Raw genomic sequence first — 16,430 nt, forward strand, 5'->3', positions numbered from 1 at the left:
TCCATTGAGAAAAGTTTTTGTATATATATATAATCGGTACAAGAGTTATAAAAAATAGGAAGAAATATTGCAGAGAGAAGTAGGTTATTTATGTGCAGAATTACCGAAGAAAACTTGAAGGGATGAGAAAATGCGAATCTTTTATATTATAGTATCATAATAATAAATCTCTGACCTTGAAAGTGTTAATTAATATCTGTGTTTTCGAATGGTTGATCTTTTGTTCTATATTATTCCAGATTTTTATACTAGCAAAAATAACAGATATTTGTCCGATAACTAGGTGACATTTTCGTATTCTGGATTTATTTTCTGTTCTAAAGGAGTATGTCGATAACCAGTTATTAGCTTGATAAACAGTATAAAAAACCAAAGATTTCTTATTGAATATGATGTTTACACTACTTATATAATATACAATATATTTTATATACACAAGGTATAAATTACTTATCATTTCTAGCGCGTATGGATGTAATGCGAATTATTTAGGTTCCATATGTAATGTAGTACAGAGAAAGTTATTTTGCAGCAGTCACTTTTTGAACGAAATGCGTACTTATACGCGTTGCCCCAAATAATTATGCAAGCTATTTTTGGTTCGACGATTGATTTATGAATCGTTTTAATAATATCTTGGCTTATTTATTGTTTCAATCGCTTTGCTGCTACAATAAATTTGGTCCTTTTATTGGTAAGCTTTAATGTGATTAGTTTAGTTTATTGTCTGAGTAATCGTATTTCGTATATGTATAATACTTCTGTTGATCTTCATCCCATTGAGTTGTATGATAGGCTGTGTTATAGACCGAGAATTACTTTTGTTAATTTGAATCCTAAGGAATACCGTATGTTAACAAATATATACAGAAACCTAAGGAATACCGTATGTTAACAAATATATACAGAAACCTATAGGATAGCATTATTTAATCTCACTGCATATATACTCTTTTGATAATTCGTTAACCATTCTAAATAAGTTCTTATTATTCCAAATGTATTTAATTTATTGTTTAACTTGCAGAGAGATATCGAGTCGAATGCTTTTGATAAGCGGATAAAAACACTTACAGTATTTCTATAAGTCTAGGTTTGTTGTCAGTTCACGTTGAAACTGAGCCAAAGCTTTTAAAGTTGAATCATTCTTAAATCCGTATTGTTCATTGTTGATTAAACTCGTTTTTGACAAAGTATAAAGTAATCACTTAGAGAAATTGTTTTAAAACAAGTATTCTAGTAAAACTAATATAATTATTACTGATCGGTAATTTGTAATTTTCGTTTTTAACTTTTCTATGTACAGGACAAATAGTATTATGAAGAAAAACATTGTAGGGATTAAAGTATATGTATTTTCGGATTATACGAGGTTTTCAGTGTAGGCTACTGGTGTCCAAACTATTCGTTTGGCGGGCCAAAATATGCATAAGTCGTAGGTAGGTGGAGCACAAATCTTTTGCATATTCCATACACAAAAAATTTGCTTATTTTATTCATAAGTGGTGTGTCAAGTTTGTTAGTGAGCATAGTTTGAGCATTCTAGGCCACAGATAAAAATTTACAGTATTTTTTAGTAAAATCTCCTAACAGATGGCGTCACACAATTTTTTAAAATAAATTTCTCTGTTATCCAGAAAAAGAATATTTGTCTTAAGTCAATAAAATTACCAACCCTAACAGTTTTTTAAACACTATTATTATTATACGAAAAACGAAATTGATAATTGGAACATGAAAAGAAAATTGATCAAATTTCATTAAAAAACGTTTGTGATAAACAATATTTATGACAGAAAACGATAAATGTTACATTAATATTACTTTAAAATTGCTTTAAGTTATATTTAAATTTTATACAACAAAATATTGAAAAACAACAATATTTTAAACGTAATTATCAACAACTAAAAAATATTTATATTTCGCCCATTTTCATTCTGATCCCTTATTATTAGTGTCGAAATTGTGAGAAAAATGAACAAATTTTATTCAAATAGCAAAATTATTTAATAATAACACCAGGCAGAAAACTAATAATATTCCTTAGACTTATAGTACAGAAACTATTGCCGCAAAAATGAGTAAAATTTGAGCGTATCGGAGATCGTGAGGTACACTGCATTTTTTTAAAAAAACTATCAGCTCTGTTGTACTAACAAGGCCTTTTTAATAATACGTAGGTTCTTCAAGGTCCATAATGAGTCTGCCGATGGCGAAGTACGAGCACGATATACACCTCGAAAAATCCTGGGGTTTCTCGATCTCGGGTCCACCAGAGCAGCGGTCTCCGACTGCAAAATTCCGATGGTGCGTGTAGAAATATGGACGTTGGTTACACGAAATATTACGAAAGAGCTTGATTGCTTTTTTTCACCCATTGAGAAATGAGTGAGAAAAAGAAATCAAGCATTTTGCATTTTTTATTCGGATCCAGAACAAACACGAAATGACTGTTATGTTATAAAAAAATAATAATGCCAATAAATTAATAAATAATCAACAATAAATAATGTGGATGCGATTGTCGTCCTTCGTGGAAAAGAGCCAAGAATCCATAAACTTATTTTAAACAAGCAGCAACAAATTTCATTCATACTTATTTGTTATAATTAAACAATTGAATTTTATATTAATAAAGTAAAATGGAACTTTTATGATAATTATTCTATAGATGTTTGTATCGTTTTTAAAAATTTCGGATAGATGGTCCGCGGAATTCAAAATTGTGAGTTTAGTGGTCCGTGAGACCAGAAAGGTTGGCGACCGCAACAGACTGACTAAACTGCCTTTGGCCATCTGGCCAACACTGCCACGCTGCCACATTGCTTCTGTTTAAGCAGTAAAACGACTATTTTCAACAATGAGCAAACTGAACGCGAGAATTCCTTTTTTCGATAGTCATGCCCGGATCGGCGAAGTGGTAAAGAAGTCAGTTTGGAGATACGAACCACTAGAATGACCTAGAAAGGTATTTCTAAGACATTCTGGTCGACCTTCCGAAATTTCATTGGTATTTGATCTGACTACATTGGGTCCTATGCCTGTCGTCTGTCCGTTCCATTGTTGACCTAGCTGATGATGGACCCATTTTGGCCATCAAGACTCTGTTAATGCTTGCGTTAACATTTTATTAAATCGTCAGATGATGTTATTCTCGACTTTTAGTTGCAGTATAAGGAATTTTTTTCCCGCTTTTAGAAATAGGTGGATGTTGACGAATGTGTAGTTTAATAGATTTAATAAAACAAATGTGGACAGTTAAGAATATCATTAATAGACGATTTTGTGAGACGTTTATATTAAGATTTGGATAATAAGATTGCACTTACAAAATCATTTTGTAGATTTTGTAAGTGCAATCTTATAAGTTATAAACATTTAGACAAATCTTACTTTAAGTGAATAAATTTATTTATTAATGTATAGGCAGTCACTTTTGTGGCCATCTTTTAGGTTAAAATTTCTGGCCACGTAAGTGAGGTGGTCATCTAAGTGGGATTATGAAAAAATTCACATACAGAACTATAATTAGAATACTGTGTACTGAGTCCTGCTGACAGTTCAATATATACGGCCGAATGTCTGAACGGTCAAGGTGGCATCCTACCGCTCTGGAGACCCGGGATCAATCCGGATGGGTCGTAAAATCTCCTAAAAGTTTATCGGGGCTGATCCGACCAGTTATATCTGTTCTCTTCCCTCACCATCCGGCCGATCCATTGTGGACCTGGCCGAACCCACGATGAACTTGGTAAAAGAGGCCTTCTTAGTGCCCACAGGACTGAAAGAGCAAAAACAATGACAGTTCAATACATATTATAAAAGTAAACGAGCAATTATTTATTGCGACATCGTCACAATGCCGGGCTGAAATTTTTAATCATATTTTTCATTTTTTTAATTTACTATATACAAGGTATGCTCAATCTCACATTAGTAGTGGCTTGCCCCTGTATATCATACTTTTCCTTTAACAATAGAGTCGTGCTGGTCATCTATCTAACACCTTTCAGAGGAAAATATGAGATGGAGCATATATAGTAAATTAAGTAAATGAAAAATATGGTTAAAAATTGCAGCCCGGCATTGTGACGATGTCACAATAAATAATTGCTTATTTAGATTTAGTATCTTTGAATTTTCTTTATAAACAGTAAAATTGATTCTTTGGAATGAAAAATAAATGCTGAAGGTTACAAACACGATTCAGTAAGAATAATATTAACGGAATTGCAGGGGTCTCTCTGAAAAATTAAAAAAAATCGCCAGCCATTTCGTCACTCTATATTTTTTTTGGTCACTTCAAATTATTACCCCCAGTTTTAGTTACTAATTAATGCAGGTGCTGGTAGTTTTATCGTTTTGGAGTCTGGAAATCAAAAGTAACACGTTAAGCTGTCACTTAGAAATAGGGATCATTTTTGAATAATTTTTAACCGAATAATTTCGAATAATACATTTAATCATAATACTTAAACAAGATTTTACATGTTCTCTTATGTCAAAATTTTTATGCTTTAGTTTACTGAAAAAGATCAAAGTGAAAAACATGTCACCCTCTAAAATTTTCCAAATTTCCTGTCAATCGATTAAAAAAATCATGAAACTGGAAATGTTGGAAGGCATTGAATGAAAACCACCTTCGGTTCTCAACGTTTACTGTTTTCCTGTCCGAACTTACTGCGTGACAGGACATGGCTAGGCGTATGATAGTGACGGGCAATAGTCTTAAAATAACTATTAATGTTTTTTCGTAAATTCACTCGATAAATCGAGTTTCTTCTAATTGGTTGTTTGGTTACATCAGCGCTTCCACTCCGCCACTAATATTCGAATATACAATAGCAATCTTATCTTTTTTTCACGTTTAGTTTAGAAATTTGTAATAAGATACATAATGCGGTTATAATAAAACATTGTGCGATTATTTTCATAAAATTAATATGTATTTATTTTTTTGAAAATACAAGGGAAGCGGCGCTTCCACCGCTTCCAATGACGGCACGCCACTGCACACAATATAATCTCATCAAAAAATTAGGCGCGGCGCTGCCATTTCTACTCTAACGAAACTTATCCGATACGCGATATAATTGCGATAGTCTTTATAGATATAATTATATCGCGTATCGGAAAACTGTCACCGGAAAAACATCGAGTTCTGAAACACACCAATATTATCGATAGTCTGAATATTGATCGTTACAATCGTGCAATACTAGTTTATGATGCATGGGACTCCCATCGCATAGGAGCTCGACATTCTGCTTTTTTCTTGAAGCGTGCTTTGTGATTCAGTTTTACGCTGGATATCGAAATAACCGGACTAGGATTTTTATCGCCAGTATTATATTTTTGTCGCTACTTTAAAAAAATATCGTCAAGCGGAGATTTTGGCGCTATGCAACGCGACCTCAAGAATTACATCTTTATGTCATTTAACCTATGGTAAGGTTGATTTCGCGTTATTCTTCGTTTCATTTAACGTTGCAGTTTCCAAGAACTTATCGACGGCATTAACTAAGGACTTGATGTAGAGGAGAGGAGGGTATTATGGAATACCATTTACATTTCTAAAAATAACTTTACTGGTTTTTGAATAAAAATCCCAAAATCATTATGAGTACATACTATAACTAATTGTAATGAACTGTCACTTGTAAAAAAATACTATTTATTTTGTTGTTATAATAAAAAATTATTTTAAAAAAGTCACAAATGGAGATTAATATGGAATAGGTGGTTTAAACCATTGAAAAACTAATTAACTTCATAAAACATAGTTATTTTCCGTTACAGAATTTTCCGTTACAGAAGATACATTCAGCGTCTTTGTTTTCTGGTTCTTTAGTTGATTGCATGAAGCCCATTACAGATGATACATCAGAATGGAAGATTCATCGCTGCTAACACTGGAGTCATCTGTAGTAGGTTTAGGTCTAGAAGGTCGGTCTAAGTTTAATTTCTTAACAGGTGGTCTTTGAATGTTCGGTTTCTTTTGTTGTTTTGAAGTTTCTGGTTCCTTCTTTTTGTCCTTTTCTTTCAGTTTATCCATTTATCCTAGTATTCCATAATACCCGACACGCCATCTTGGAAAATGAACCTTTAAACTGATGGACAAAACATTATCAGCTAAAAAAAACGACTACAGTATAACAAACTGCAATTCTTTTAGTGTACATTATGCTTAACATCAATGTTCAAGTCACATGTGTACTAATAGGTTAAAATGTTAGAAAACTTGCCTGCAAAAACTCTTGAAAATCACAAACACACTTTGTTCTGTAGCGAGTGGTACGGCGAAAACAAGCGGTCAACTCTCACTGCACTGCATCGTGGGACTCTTTCTTGAGTAGTTCATGGTATTCCCACGTAATAGCAGCAACAAACAGAGCCGAAAACTCGGTATTCCATATTTTCCGACTATTCCATAATACCCTCCTCTCCTCTATATACTTTGCAATATACAGTAAATCAAACAGAATGACTTATTAATAAAAATAGTGTGTTAAAATACAGGGTGCAGGGTAAAATATATGGCACAGTGAATGCAAGCTGTTTGCAATAAGGTTTATTCAAATACAGTACAGTACTAAACGGATTTGTTTAATAGCCATAGGCGGAATCCTATACTGTAACGAAATCAATGTGTTTATAAAAAGATGGTAAAGGTTTTATTTAAATACTGTATTTTAAGACGAGACATCGGAAAAAAATTATTAAACAGAAATCACTAGATATGCAGAAGTATCCAAGTGTCGAAAAGAAGTGTTAATTTAGTAATTAAACCGGTTACACGAGTCTCGTCGATATTTTTCTTCGTTGAGTGTTGCAAATGACGTATCAGTGATATAGGCTGATCATCTCTGATTTATATACTTATATTTAAAAAAAATATATATAATTAGATTTTGTATAATAACATTGAACACGTATATAATTGTCTTTCTTACTAAATTCTAGAGGGAGATTTAATTTGTCGAGTATAAGTGAAGATTTATTTTATTTGAAACGTCATCTGTCAGAGAATTTTCAGCAAATCTTCCAAAACTATAGCAAAAAACCCGAACCCGTTTAAAGCGCTTTAAACAATAAGTTGAGTTTAGGAACTCATGGTTTTCTTGTTCTGTTGGCCACATGAACGGAGATAAATGACACTATTTTGGATACTATCATCGCTGTCATTTAAGTGAAGTGGCCACTAAGATAGAGTTTTATTTATATGAAAACTTAAGTACTTTTTGGGGATTTCAGGAGTGTCTATAAAGCGGAATTTTACTGTTTATACTTTAAAATATATCAGTCTCTTCTCGGAATAAATATAGTTTTTCTCAATAGTTTGTGTATTAATATAGCATGAAACCGTTCCCGGATGATGCTGTACGGAATGCATTAAATGGAGCCGTTTAATGTCGAAGTCATTCTTGTTTGGCTGATGCCAACTGACTTCCTTTGTAGATATTGGTTAACATTGCCACTGCCAACTGGAAGAGATCTTATCTCTAAAAACAGAAGTATTCTTCTGCGTCAGAAATATATTTTAAATTGACGATCTAAATATATATATATATATACAGGGTTTAAAAGTAGATATACAGTTATTATGGAAAAAACCTGTATTAGTAAAACATAGAAGAAAACACATTAATTCTTATGCGTAAATTACAAACAAGGATACTTATGGTGTTGCGGCACTTCCTTGATACTAAATCAATCAATTTATTTACTTACATTAAAATAAAAATAAACAATATTGCATATTTTATGACTTCAATTACTGTAGGTAAGATAAGTCTAAGGTCATTAAGTAACATTTTCTAAAACGACAGGGCAAGTGCTTTGTTTTGAACCATAATACCCTTACTCTCAAAATTCTGGATACGCCACTGACTTTCGGCGAGGATGTTGCCAATTACTGATAAACCCTTCGTAACAAAGGGTTTATTAGTAACTGAAGGGGTAATCGCAGGCAGGTTTTACCATAATAATAACAAAAAATATGCTTTAAATGATAAACTGTTATCTGGATTATAATAATTTGAAAGTGATGCTCAATGCGAACAGTCCTATAAACAAAAGCTTATAAATGTCGATCTTCAATATTGAGAATTTAAATTTACGAGTATAATAGAATACAGGTTACAGTATAAATGTAATAAAAACCAACGGGAAGAAAAATGTTGATAGAAAAACAAGATATCAAAACGCAAAATGTATTTTTTTAAAATAGGCGATAAAATAGACACGGTGAAGTAATTCTTTAAATTACAGGTTTGTTAGAAGTTCACTTGACTTGAAATATAGATATAATATGATAAATCATATTATATCAGGCATCTATCAGTTTTTAAGGACGAATTAATACAGGGGTACTAATAGAAGTTTAGTAAATCAATTTATGTAATATCAAGTTCATAAACGAAGAAAAAAGAAAATGTAATCGACCGTCACGTCAGACGAAAGAATATAGGGGACCCTGGAGACCATAGTTCCGGGATATGTGATCGCTCTCCACGGTCCTGTCTTCCATTTAACTGTTTTAAAAGCTAATGAAAGAAACGAATGATTTAAAATGTGAGGTAACTAAGACAATTGAGTAATTTTTATTCTCCGAAAAACGGCTGGCTCCTCGAATATGCTTTGAGCAGCACCCATATTCTCATAATCCTGGATGAACTAAGCTACTTCATTTTATCTAACGTTATGAAATATGTAAATAATACTGGACAATCCAAAACGATCCAGAAAGAACTGGAAGCTAATGTGGCTATTTTAAATTGTTTAAATTTAATAAAAAGAGAACATAGATTTATAATTCGCAATAACAGTAAAACGAAACAGTTTAATAAATTTCGTCGCCTCGTTAAAGTATTGAAGATAATGGCGAGAGATTTTGCACGCAGTTTTGGAACGAATAATATTGGTTTTCTTTTAATATTGTTTGATAGAAGACTGATTTTACGTAATCAAATATTAAGTTTCTTAAAGCGATTTCAAGAAAAAAGCTCCGTACATTTCTGAGGTGGGTAACACCAAAAAATTACTTTATATTTATTTAACAATTTGTTAATTTATTGCAAATGTAAGTTTGTGCTGATGGTACAGAATGATGATTTGATTAAAACATTTTATATTTATATCGAGAGTTATTTTATAGGTAAGGTGGTTCGAAAACAGAAATGATCCCGATGATTATTATTCAAAATAGAGGAAACGAATTTTTTCGTAAGAGTAATTCCATCTCCTGTACCTCTACGTACTTCTACTCTTAAGTTTTTCTTATTGAACTTGTAAAAATACGTTCCAAAATTTTTTATATGTTTACATCAATTTATGTCCTGGTATTCGTTTGTTTTCATGTTTTATTATTTTTTTTTAATATCGTGTTATGTTTTATTTGGACGATTATCATTGCTGTCATCGATAACTCTTCTTTTGTGCATTTCATTTGTTTGTAGAGTTAAAGACGAATGTAATGTTCTCTCTTTGTGCTCTTACAATGTTTCGAGTTGTCTCGAAAAAATTGCTGGTAACTCAATTGAATGCTAATGTTATAAAAATATATATCATATGAATCAGATTAATTGTTTGCTTTTCCGTGAATGGTAAAAGTGCTACCTTTAGAAGGGATATTTCTACTTGATATGTCCACTTGTTTTTCGATGGATGTCTATGAAATAATTCAGATAATAATTCCGTAATTTTGTCCGCATATATGTTTATCCATTTGCTATAAGAAATAGGATTTTAAAATTATTATTATATGTATATATATTTATTCTTATATTTAAATCTTCTATTACTCTTTCTGTTATAGATTTTTGACTATTGGATATTTTTTCCGGACAGTAAATAAGAAGAATAATATTTGGCATGGTACGTTATATTGTAAAAGAGGTTTCCTATGCGTGGAAAAATTTAGATTCAATTAATTATTGTAATTCTGCCAGTATGATGCTGGAATGAAATGGCCAAGAAATATAACAGTCTGTGAAAGTTTTATATAAATTGTTCATACTAATTAGATGAAATGTCTTTTATGTCAGTGACAAAAACGACTTCTTCTAAACATACAAAGAAAATAATAAAATTATTTCTGCTTTCTTCTGGAAGCTAATTATTAAAACAATCATACTTGATGCCAGGAATAAAGAGCGACAATAGTATTTTTCAAAATAATATCTAGGGAAATCATTGCCAAATAGAACAGAAATAGCAGAATGTGCTGTAGTAATGAAAAGTGACGATCCTTATCATATGCTATCGTCACGGTTGAATCTTTCCTCTCAGTACATATACATTACTTTCATACAGCAAAAACGTCACCAGAAATGAAACCAACAAAACGTTAATTATAAACTTTATCAGTTTGGAAATGTACAGACATATTTGACACACTGGAAGCTCATTGGAGACTGACTATTTTGAAACGCACCGTGTTAACAGCCGGTTTTTTTTACATTGTGTTAAGAAATCAGATTTGCCGAATGCCGAATTTATAACATTTTTTTCATAAAAGAGAAGTACAAAGAATGTTTAGACTTTCATGCATGAAGTGTACGTAAAGAAATAAATAAATAAGTTAAATTGTCAAAAAATATAAATGTGTTTTAAATGTGCATATATATTTCATTTTTGTCTCTTTCTGTCCTACAGGCACTAAGACGATGTTTTTAATCATACCCGTCATGAATTTGTCCAAGCCTTCAACAGGTGTTAAGGGATGGGGCTCGACATATCCGGGACAGACTACCTACGAAAACTCCTACGGGTCCTCGCTCTGATTCCATCCGAGTTCTCCAAAACGATAGACTGACGCTTGATTCGACTCGATCATCCGGCCGTTTATCTCTTAAAATGATTCAAAAGAATATATATCAAACGTTACTTTAACAAATTTTTGAGTAGTATTTTAGTATCTCCTCGAAAACGAATAATTCTCGATATATTCACATCCAGCCGAATTTTTTCTGGACTGTTATAGTAGAGATAGTATTATACCAACGATACAGATGCCACAGACAGAAGAACGCTGGAGAAAAGGTCCCGGAATGTAAGAAAATGTTCTATTGCAGAACATCGTTTGATTGTTTTTATAAGAAAATCTATTTTTATGTTAAAAGTTGATCTTGTTTATCGTCTATTTCATTTCTTAATCGAATTGAACCTTCGATTATTTTACTCATTGTATTTTACATATGAACGATTATGTAATATGATGCTAACATTATTATATTTTACTAGTAATTCTTTTTCTTTTGAACAAGCTTTTAAAAATAGAATATCTAACAAATTCCTAATGTGATAAGAAGAAATTACAATTGCGAGGATCCTTTAAAAATGAAATAAGAATCTCCATCGATTTACACGCAGACTATTCATCAATCGAATGTGATCAATCGATTTCAATCCAACATCTGCATTCATCAGTTCAAAGATGTAATATTCTCTTATTTCAATCATTCAGGAATATACAATAATAAATAAAGGCGGAGAAAGGACTGATGACTCTCTACCAAAACAATAATAAAGAGAAGAAAATTCTGAAATGCGATGAAATAATTTTATAATTATTCGAATTATCCGAGAAAAATGTGTAAAAAGTTAATTTATTATAAAATAAAACAATTGCTCTTCGGTGACTCCAAAATGACCGACGGTCTTCAGTGGTACGGTTTTACAGTCCTGAATTTTCGTTTCCATTAATTACCATCGCAGATGTTTGTATGACCACGATCAAACATCGGTCGTTTGATTGCGGTAGATTATTCGGGCTTTCTCCCTTTGTAAAGGTATGTCTTTATTTTCTTTTCGTACTCGTTCGGACGTTTCATTTTTGATCGACCATTTTGGGGTATCGCTTCTCGGAATGAAATTTTTTAAAATCGCTATATTTCTGTGCAACTCATACACATTCAATTTACGGTTGTAACTCTCAGGCGTTTGATCAGCAGCATGTTTCGAGTAACATCAAATTGGATTTGAAGACTTTAGGATCGATTGCTTCAATTATTTCGGAGATGTATTTGAATAGCCTTGGGAAGAACGTGTTTCCCTTAAATCAGATCGAATTTGAAATAATTTTTCTATAGTATCTTAATTGGAACGTAATGTTGAGCTGTTATTCTTCCAAGACAAATATTTTCTGTGTGTTTTTTTATAATATACATACACGTCATTTAATGCCATCTATTCCATTAAATGTCGATTTTCTGTATTTTCCACTTTAAAATACCGTACATCACGTCACATGTTTAACACGTAAAAAGATTTTCTAGTTTTCTTTTTTCGAATTCTGAAAGCACGGTTTTTTCCCTAAATATTTATTAATTTTTTTTACTAATGAGGTAATTGGATACGTTTGTTTATTCAATTATCTCTCTGTGTTTAATATTATTGCTGTCTTATATGTTATAATCTAGAAATGACGTATGATGTATCTATGATTTGTGCTTTTTTGATACTATGTTATTAATTATTTCGATTAAAGTTAAAACGTATTTTTTATTTGAAATTCTAGCCTTTTTAAAAAATAACAAATATCGATTAAAGTTTGTTTTACCTAAAAGGGAACTATGTAAAATTAAATGACATGTTAAACTAAATAATGCAGCGATTGAATATAAATTTTTCTATTCTGTTTAAAAATTTAGAAAAGTTTGTTTAGTTTCTATATATATCATATAATAATTATTTATATTATTTTTGCAGTCTTGCTCGTTCCTGACCGATTTGAAAGATGTAATTATAGATATGTTCGATCTGTCTATCTTCAAAAATCTACGCTACACTATATTTTGCATTTCGAACTTTCTTTTGTATGCCTGCGTGGACGTTCCTTACGTTTATCTTCCGGATAATGCCATCAACCACGGAGTAGACAAGGAAGCTGCTTCCTTTTTAATTTCCATATTGGGAATTCTCAATACGGGAGGTGTGGTGAGTGTACTTTTATAAAACTTAAGTCTTTAAAGTGACGAAGTAATGTTCCTTTATCATATAGGTTATGGTAGGATACATCGGCGACAAATCGTGGATAGATTCTTCCGTGCTGTATAGCGCTTTCATTGCTATAAGTGGAATAGTCATGGGAGCAATTCCATTGCTAATTGATTACTACGGTACGGCATCGTTGGTAGCTATTTACGGATTTACCATCAGCGCAAATTACACTTTAGTTTCCGTTATTGTCGTCAATCTCATTTCTCTCGACTGCTTTACCAATGCTTATGGACTCTTGCTTCTAGTTCAAGGAGTGGCCAGTTTAGTCGGACCTCCACTAGCAGGTATTGTGTTTATTCTACTTATAATAATTCAGTTAAATTTGGATAACATCAAATTTATTCATCGATAATCGTGATTGCAACAAAAATGCCGGTTTTTTATATTTAAAACTGTACACTTTTTGAATACTTTATTTATTAATTTAATGATTTCTGAAAATGTTTTAATAAATCCCAAATATATTAGACGAATGCTTCGGTTTTATAATTACAGGAGAGAGGTTCATTGTATGTGTAGACGTAAACAGCTACTTTTACCAATACCGAATGACCAATATGTGATCGATATGAAAGACCGAGTTAATCGGGAGCTCGGAGGCTAAATTTTAATATGGTTTCTATGTAGACCTACACGATTTATTTTGTATTATTGAGTGAAGTTTCTAATAAGCACTGTATAATTTTTTTTAATCTCAATAAATTTCAAATAATGTCATACTTTAATTGTATGCATAGTTTAAAAATAAAGTTGATAAAATGATTCTGAAGCGAGACAGTAAATGAAATTACTTCAGAAATCTGACATTTGATAAACTATATCTTACGAATTGAAGAAAATAGTAGGCCTATTTTGTGTAGAAATAGTGAATAGCTTCTATTCTTTGTTTATTTGATTGGGAAGCTTTTATTTATTTATTTAGTGTAAAACGACTAAAAGCAAACTAAAATTCACAGGAAATTCACTTTTGAGGTAAAACTTATTTTTTACAGTATTCTTATAATGCAATTATCATTTTAATCAAGAATTCGTTGTTTTCTAATGTTTTATTCTTATAACCCTGCTAAATCTAATGGCAGTCTTACTTGAAGTTTTCACTAAAAATCTTTCTACACAGTGAATAAATCCTGTAAGAATAACTGTCACCAGTCTCTTTTATTATATTGAATCGGCTTCTGTGGCAAAAATGAATTATTTGAAAAGCTTACTATCTATTTGCTCTTTTTATCAAAATCGTATTTTTATTAATCTGCTAACTCACATGGTTCAAGAAATAAAATTATGTATATTATATACATAATTTTATTTCTTGAATCATGTGAGTTAGCAGATTAATAAAAAGTATAGAACACAAAGCAATGATCAATATTATTGTTTGTGTTCGAAACAACTTTTCCCAAATATTCGATATTCTATTCACGCGTGAGTGAATTTGAATAGAATGTAACATTTAAAATACTCACACTTTGGTATTTATTTCATTACAATTATTACATTGTATGTTATTATTTAATGCTGTAATGTTTACTATATTTTAGTTATTACATCAAAATTTGATTTTATTTAGCGATGTATCAATGTTTTATTTCACGTTTGTTTTGTTTGAAATGGAACTGTATACCCTATTAAGGAGTGTAAGAAAACTTTCGTTAGTTTTATTCGTTAGTTTTATTAGTTTTAAACGTTTAGAAAACGTTTCGTTAGTTAGTTCTATCTTTGTCATACTTTCAAGTGGATATGGAGACAATTTCTGATAAGCACTGGTTCCTTGCCGGGGCCGTAGTAAACTTGTATAGGGTCCGGGGACACAGTGGGACGAGTTTGCTTCTTAGCAGATCAGTTTAGTCTATTGTTTTCGAACAAATGAAATACATTGAATGTTTCTTTATTAATGAAAAGTAATCTTAAAGATTTTGTTTTCTGTTAGTAAAAATAATGTTAGTTTTATAAGGGATGGGAATCATTGCTTCTATAAGTTTTTTCCAGGCCCGTGGAAAAATTTCCAGCTCTTTTCTCTCGGCTCCGTTCCTTCCTGGAAAATTTTGGGAAACGTTGATGTAGACAATATGAGAAAAATTATATGGCAGCAGAAATCTCCATCTGTCCTTCGTTAATCTCTAGATATGGAAAGCTTAGGGGCCAGAGGCGCCGATTATACCGATTAACTATATACAAACTTCCGGTCTGGACTAAAAGTCACGCGATTTCAACTCAAAACTTTTTCGACAAGAGTTAGATAGATGACCGTCATGACTCGATTGTTATCAGGAGAAGTATGATGTACAGGGACAATACATCGCTAAAAACGAGACTAGATACGAAAAGCTTAGAGGCCGGATAATCCAAGTCCAATAATATATATGAACTTCCAATCTGGACCAGAAATAACGTAACTTTTTAAAATTAAAAGATGATTAAAAATTGCAGCCCTCGCAATGTGACAATATCACAATACATAATTGCTCGTTCTTTGTAGTTATTTTCGCCGAGAAGCTTCTATAATGTAACTGAAGACGTGGATAGTATAGTTTTCTTCACCATATATAGGTAATTAAAATATGATTATAAATTTGTGTTCTAAGAACTAGCATTTATCTTAAAAGATATATTAAATGTACACTTACATAGCGTATTATGTACTAGACTATAGTTTTAAAAATCGATAATCGAATTTACAGGACAGTATTCATTCGGAAGAAAAATACAGAAATTGTGTCTCCTTCTCACACTGAGGTGCCACAGATTATCCAAGATTTAAAGACTATCGAAAGATTTTTCCAGGAATAATGAAGCTATCCATTGTACTCATATTTCTATTCAATGTTCTTGCAGTAACAGATTGCAGAGTTCTTTTTAATAGAAAATCTATTTATTCTGTTAATTGTCTTGTGTGAATGCTATATATTTGTAAAATATATTCGCACGTAATTAAGCACATTATTCAGTAATTATATTTAATATTGTAAATAGCAGTTAATAATTTAAGAATTGTTTATTTCAGATTATTTCTTATAAGAATCGAAAAAACTCATTAAGTTCTGATATTATGTAAATCATTCCAAATTAATTCTTATTTTTGATTATTGACTATATACATGGTTAAAGTATGCATTAAATTATTTAATATTTTAGAGTTAATTTTGAGTCTTTCCATATTAAATTTAATATGAAACAATACCGACAAAAATAACCAGAAAACTACCAGTAATAAAACTGAAATAATCGAATATCTTAACTTTTCTACCGCCTATTTACTAAATCTAGGTCATCAGATTACGCATTAACCTCCTTTACACAATTAAACGTGTTTAAAATTTTATTATTATTGATAAAAGAATTATACAAAAATATACTTTAACCAAAATATTTATTTATTTATATATTAAGGATATTTATAAACTTTTCAGAATTTATTGATAAGAAAT

The 16,430-nt window shown here is 31.2% G+C and overlaps 1 protein-coding gene across 1 annotated transcript in view; it reads left to right on the forward strand.

The window, feature by feature from the left end:
- The window catches only part of LOC111637469 (monocarboxylate transporter 12-like), a 34,399-nt gene that overhangs the window by 14,552 nt on the left and 3,417 nt on the right, over positions 1-16,430 (forward strand). The window contains exons 3-4 of the mRNA XM_023382958.1: positions 12,715-12,942; positions 13,007-13,289. Of these exons, the coding sequence (XP_023238726.1) occupies positions 12,715-12,942; positions 13,007-13,289 (511 nt within the window). The remainder of the gene's footprint in view (positions 1-12,714; positions 12,943-13,006; positions 13,290-16,430) is intronic.

This window comes from Centruroides sculpturatus, unplaced genomic scaffold (assembly GCF_000671375.1).
Source record: "Centruroides sculpturatus isolate CEXI.00-Female unplaced genomic scaffold, Cexi_2.0 scaffold1149, whole genome shotgun sequence".
NCBI classification, from domain to species: Eukaryota; Metazoa; Arthropoda; class Arachnida; order Scorpiones; family Buthidae; genus Centruroides; species Centruroides sculpturatus.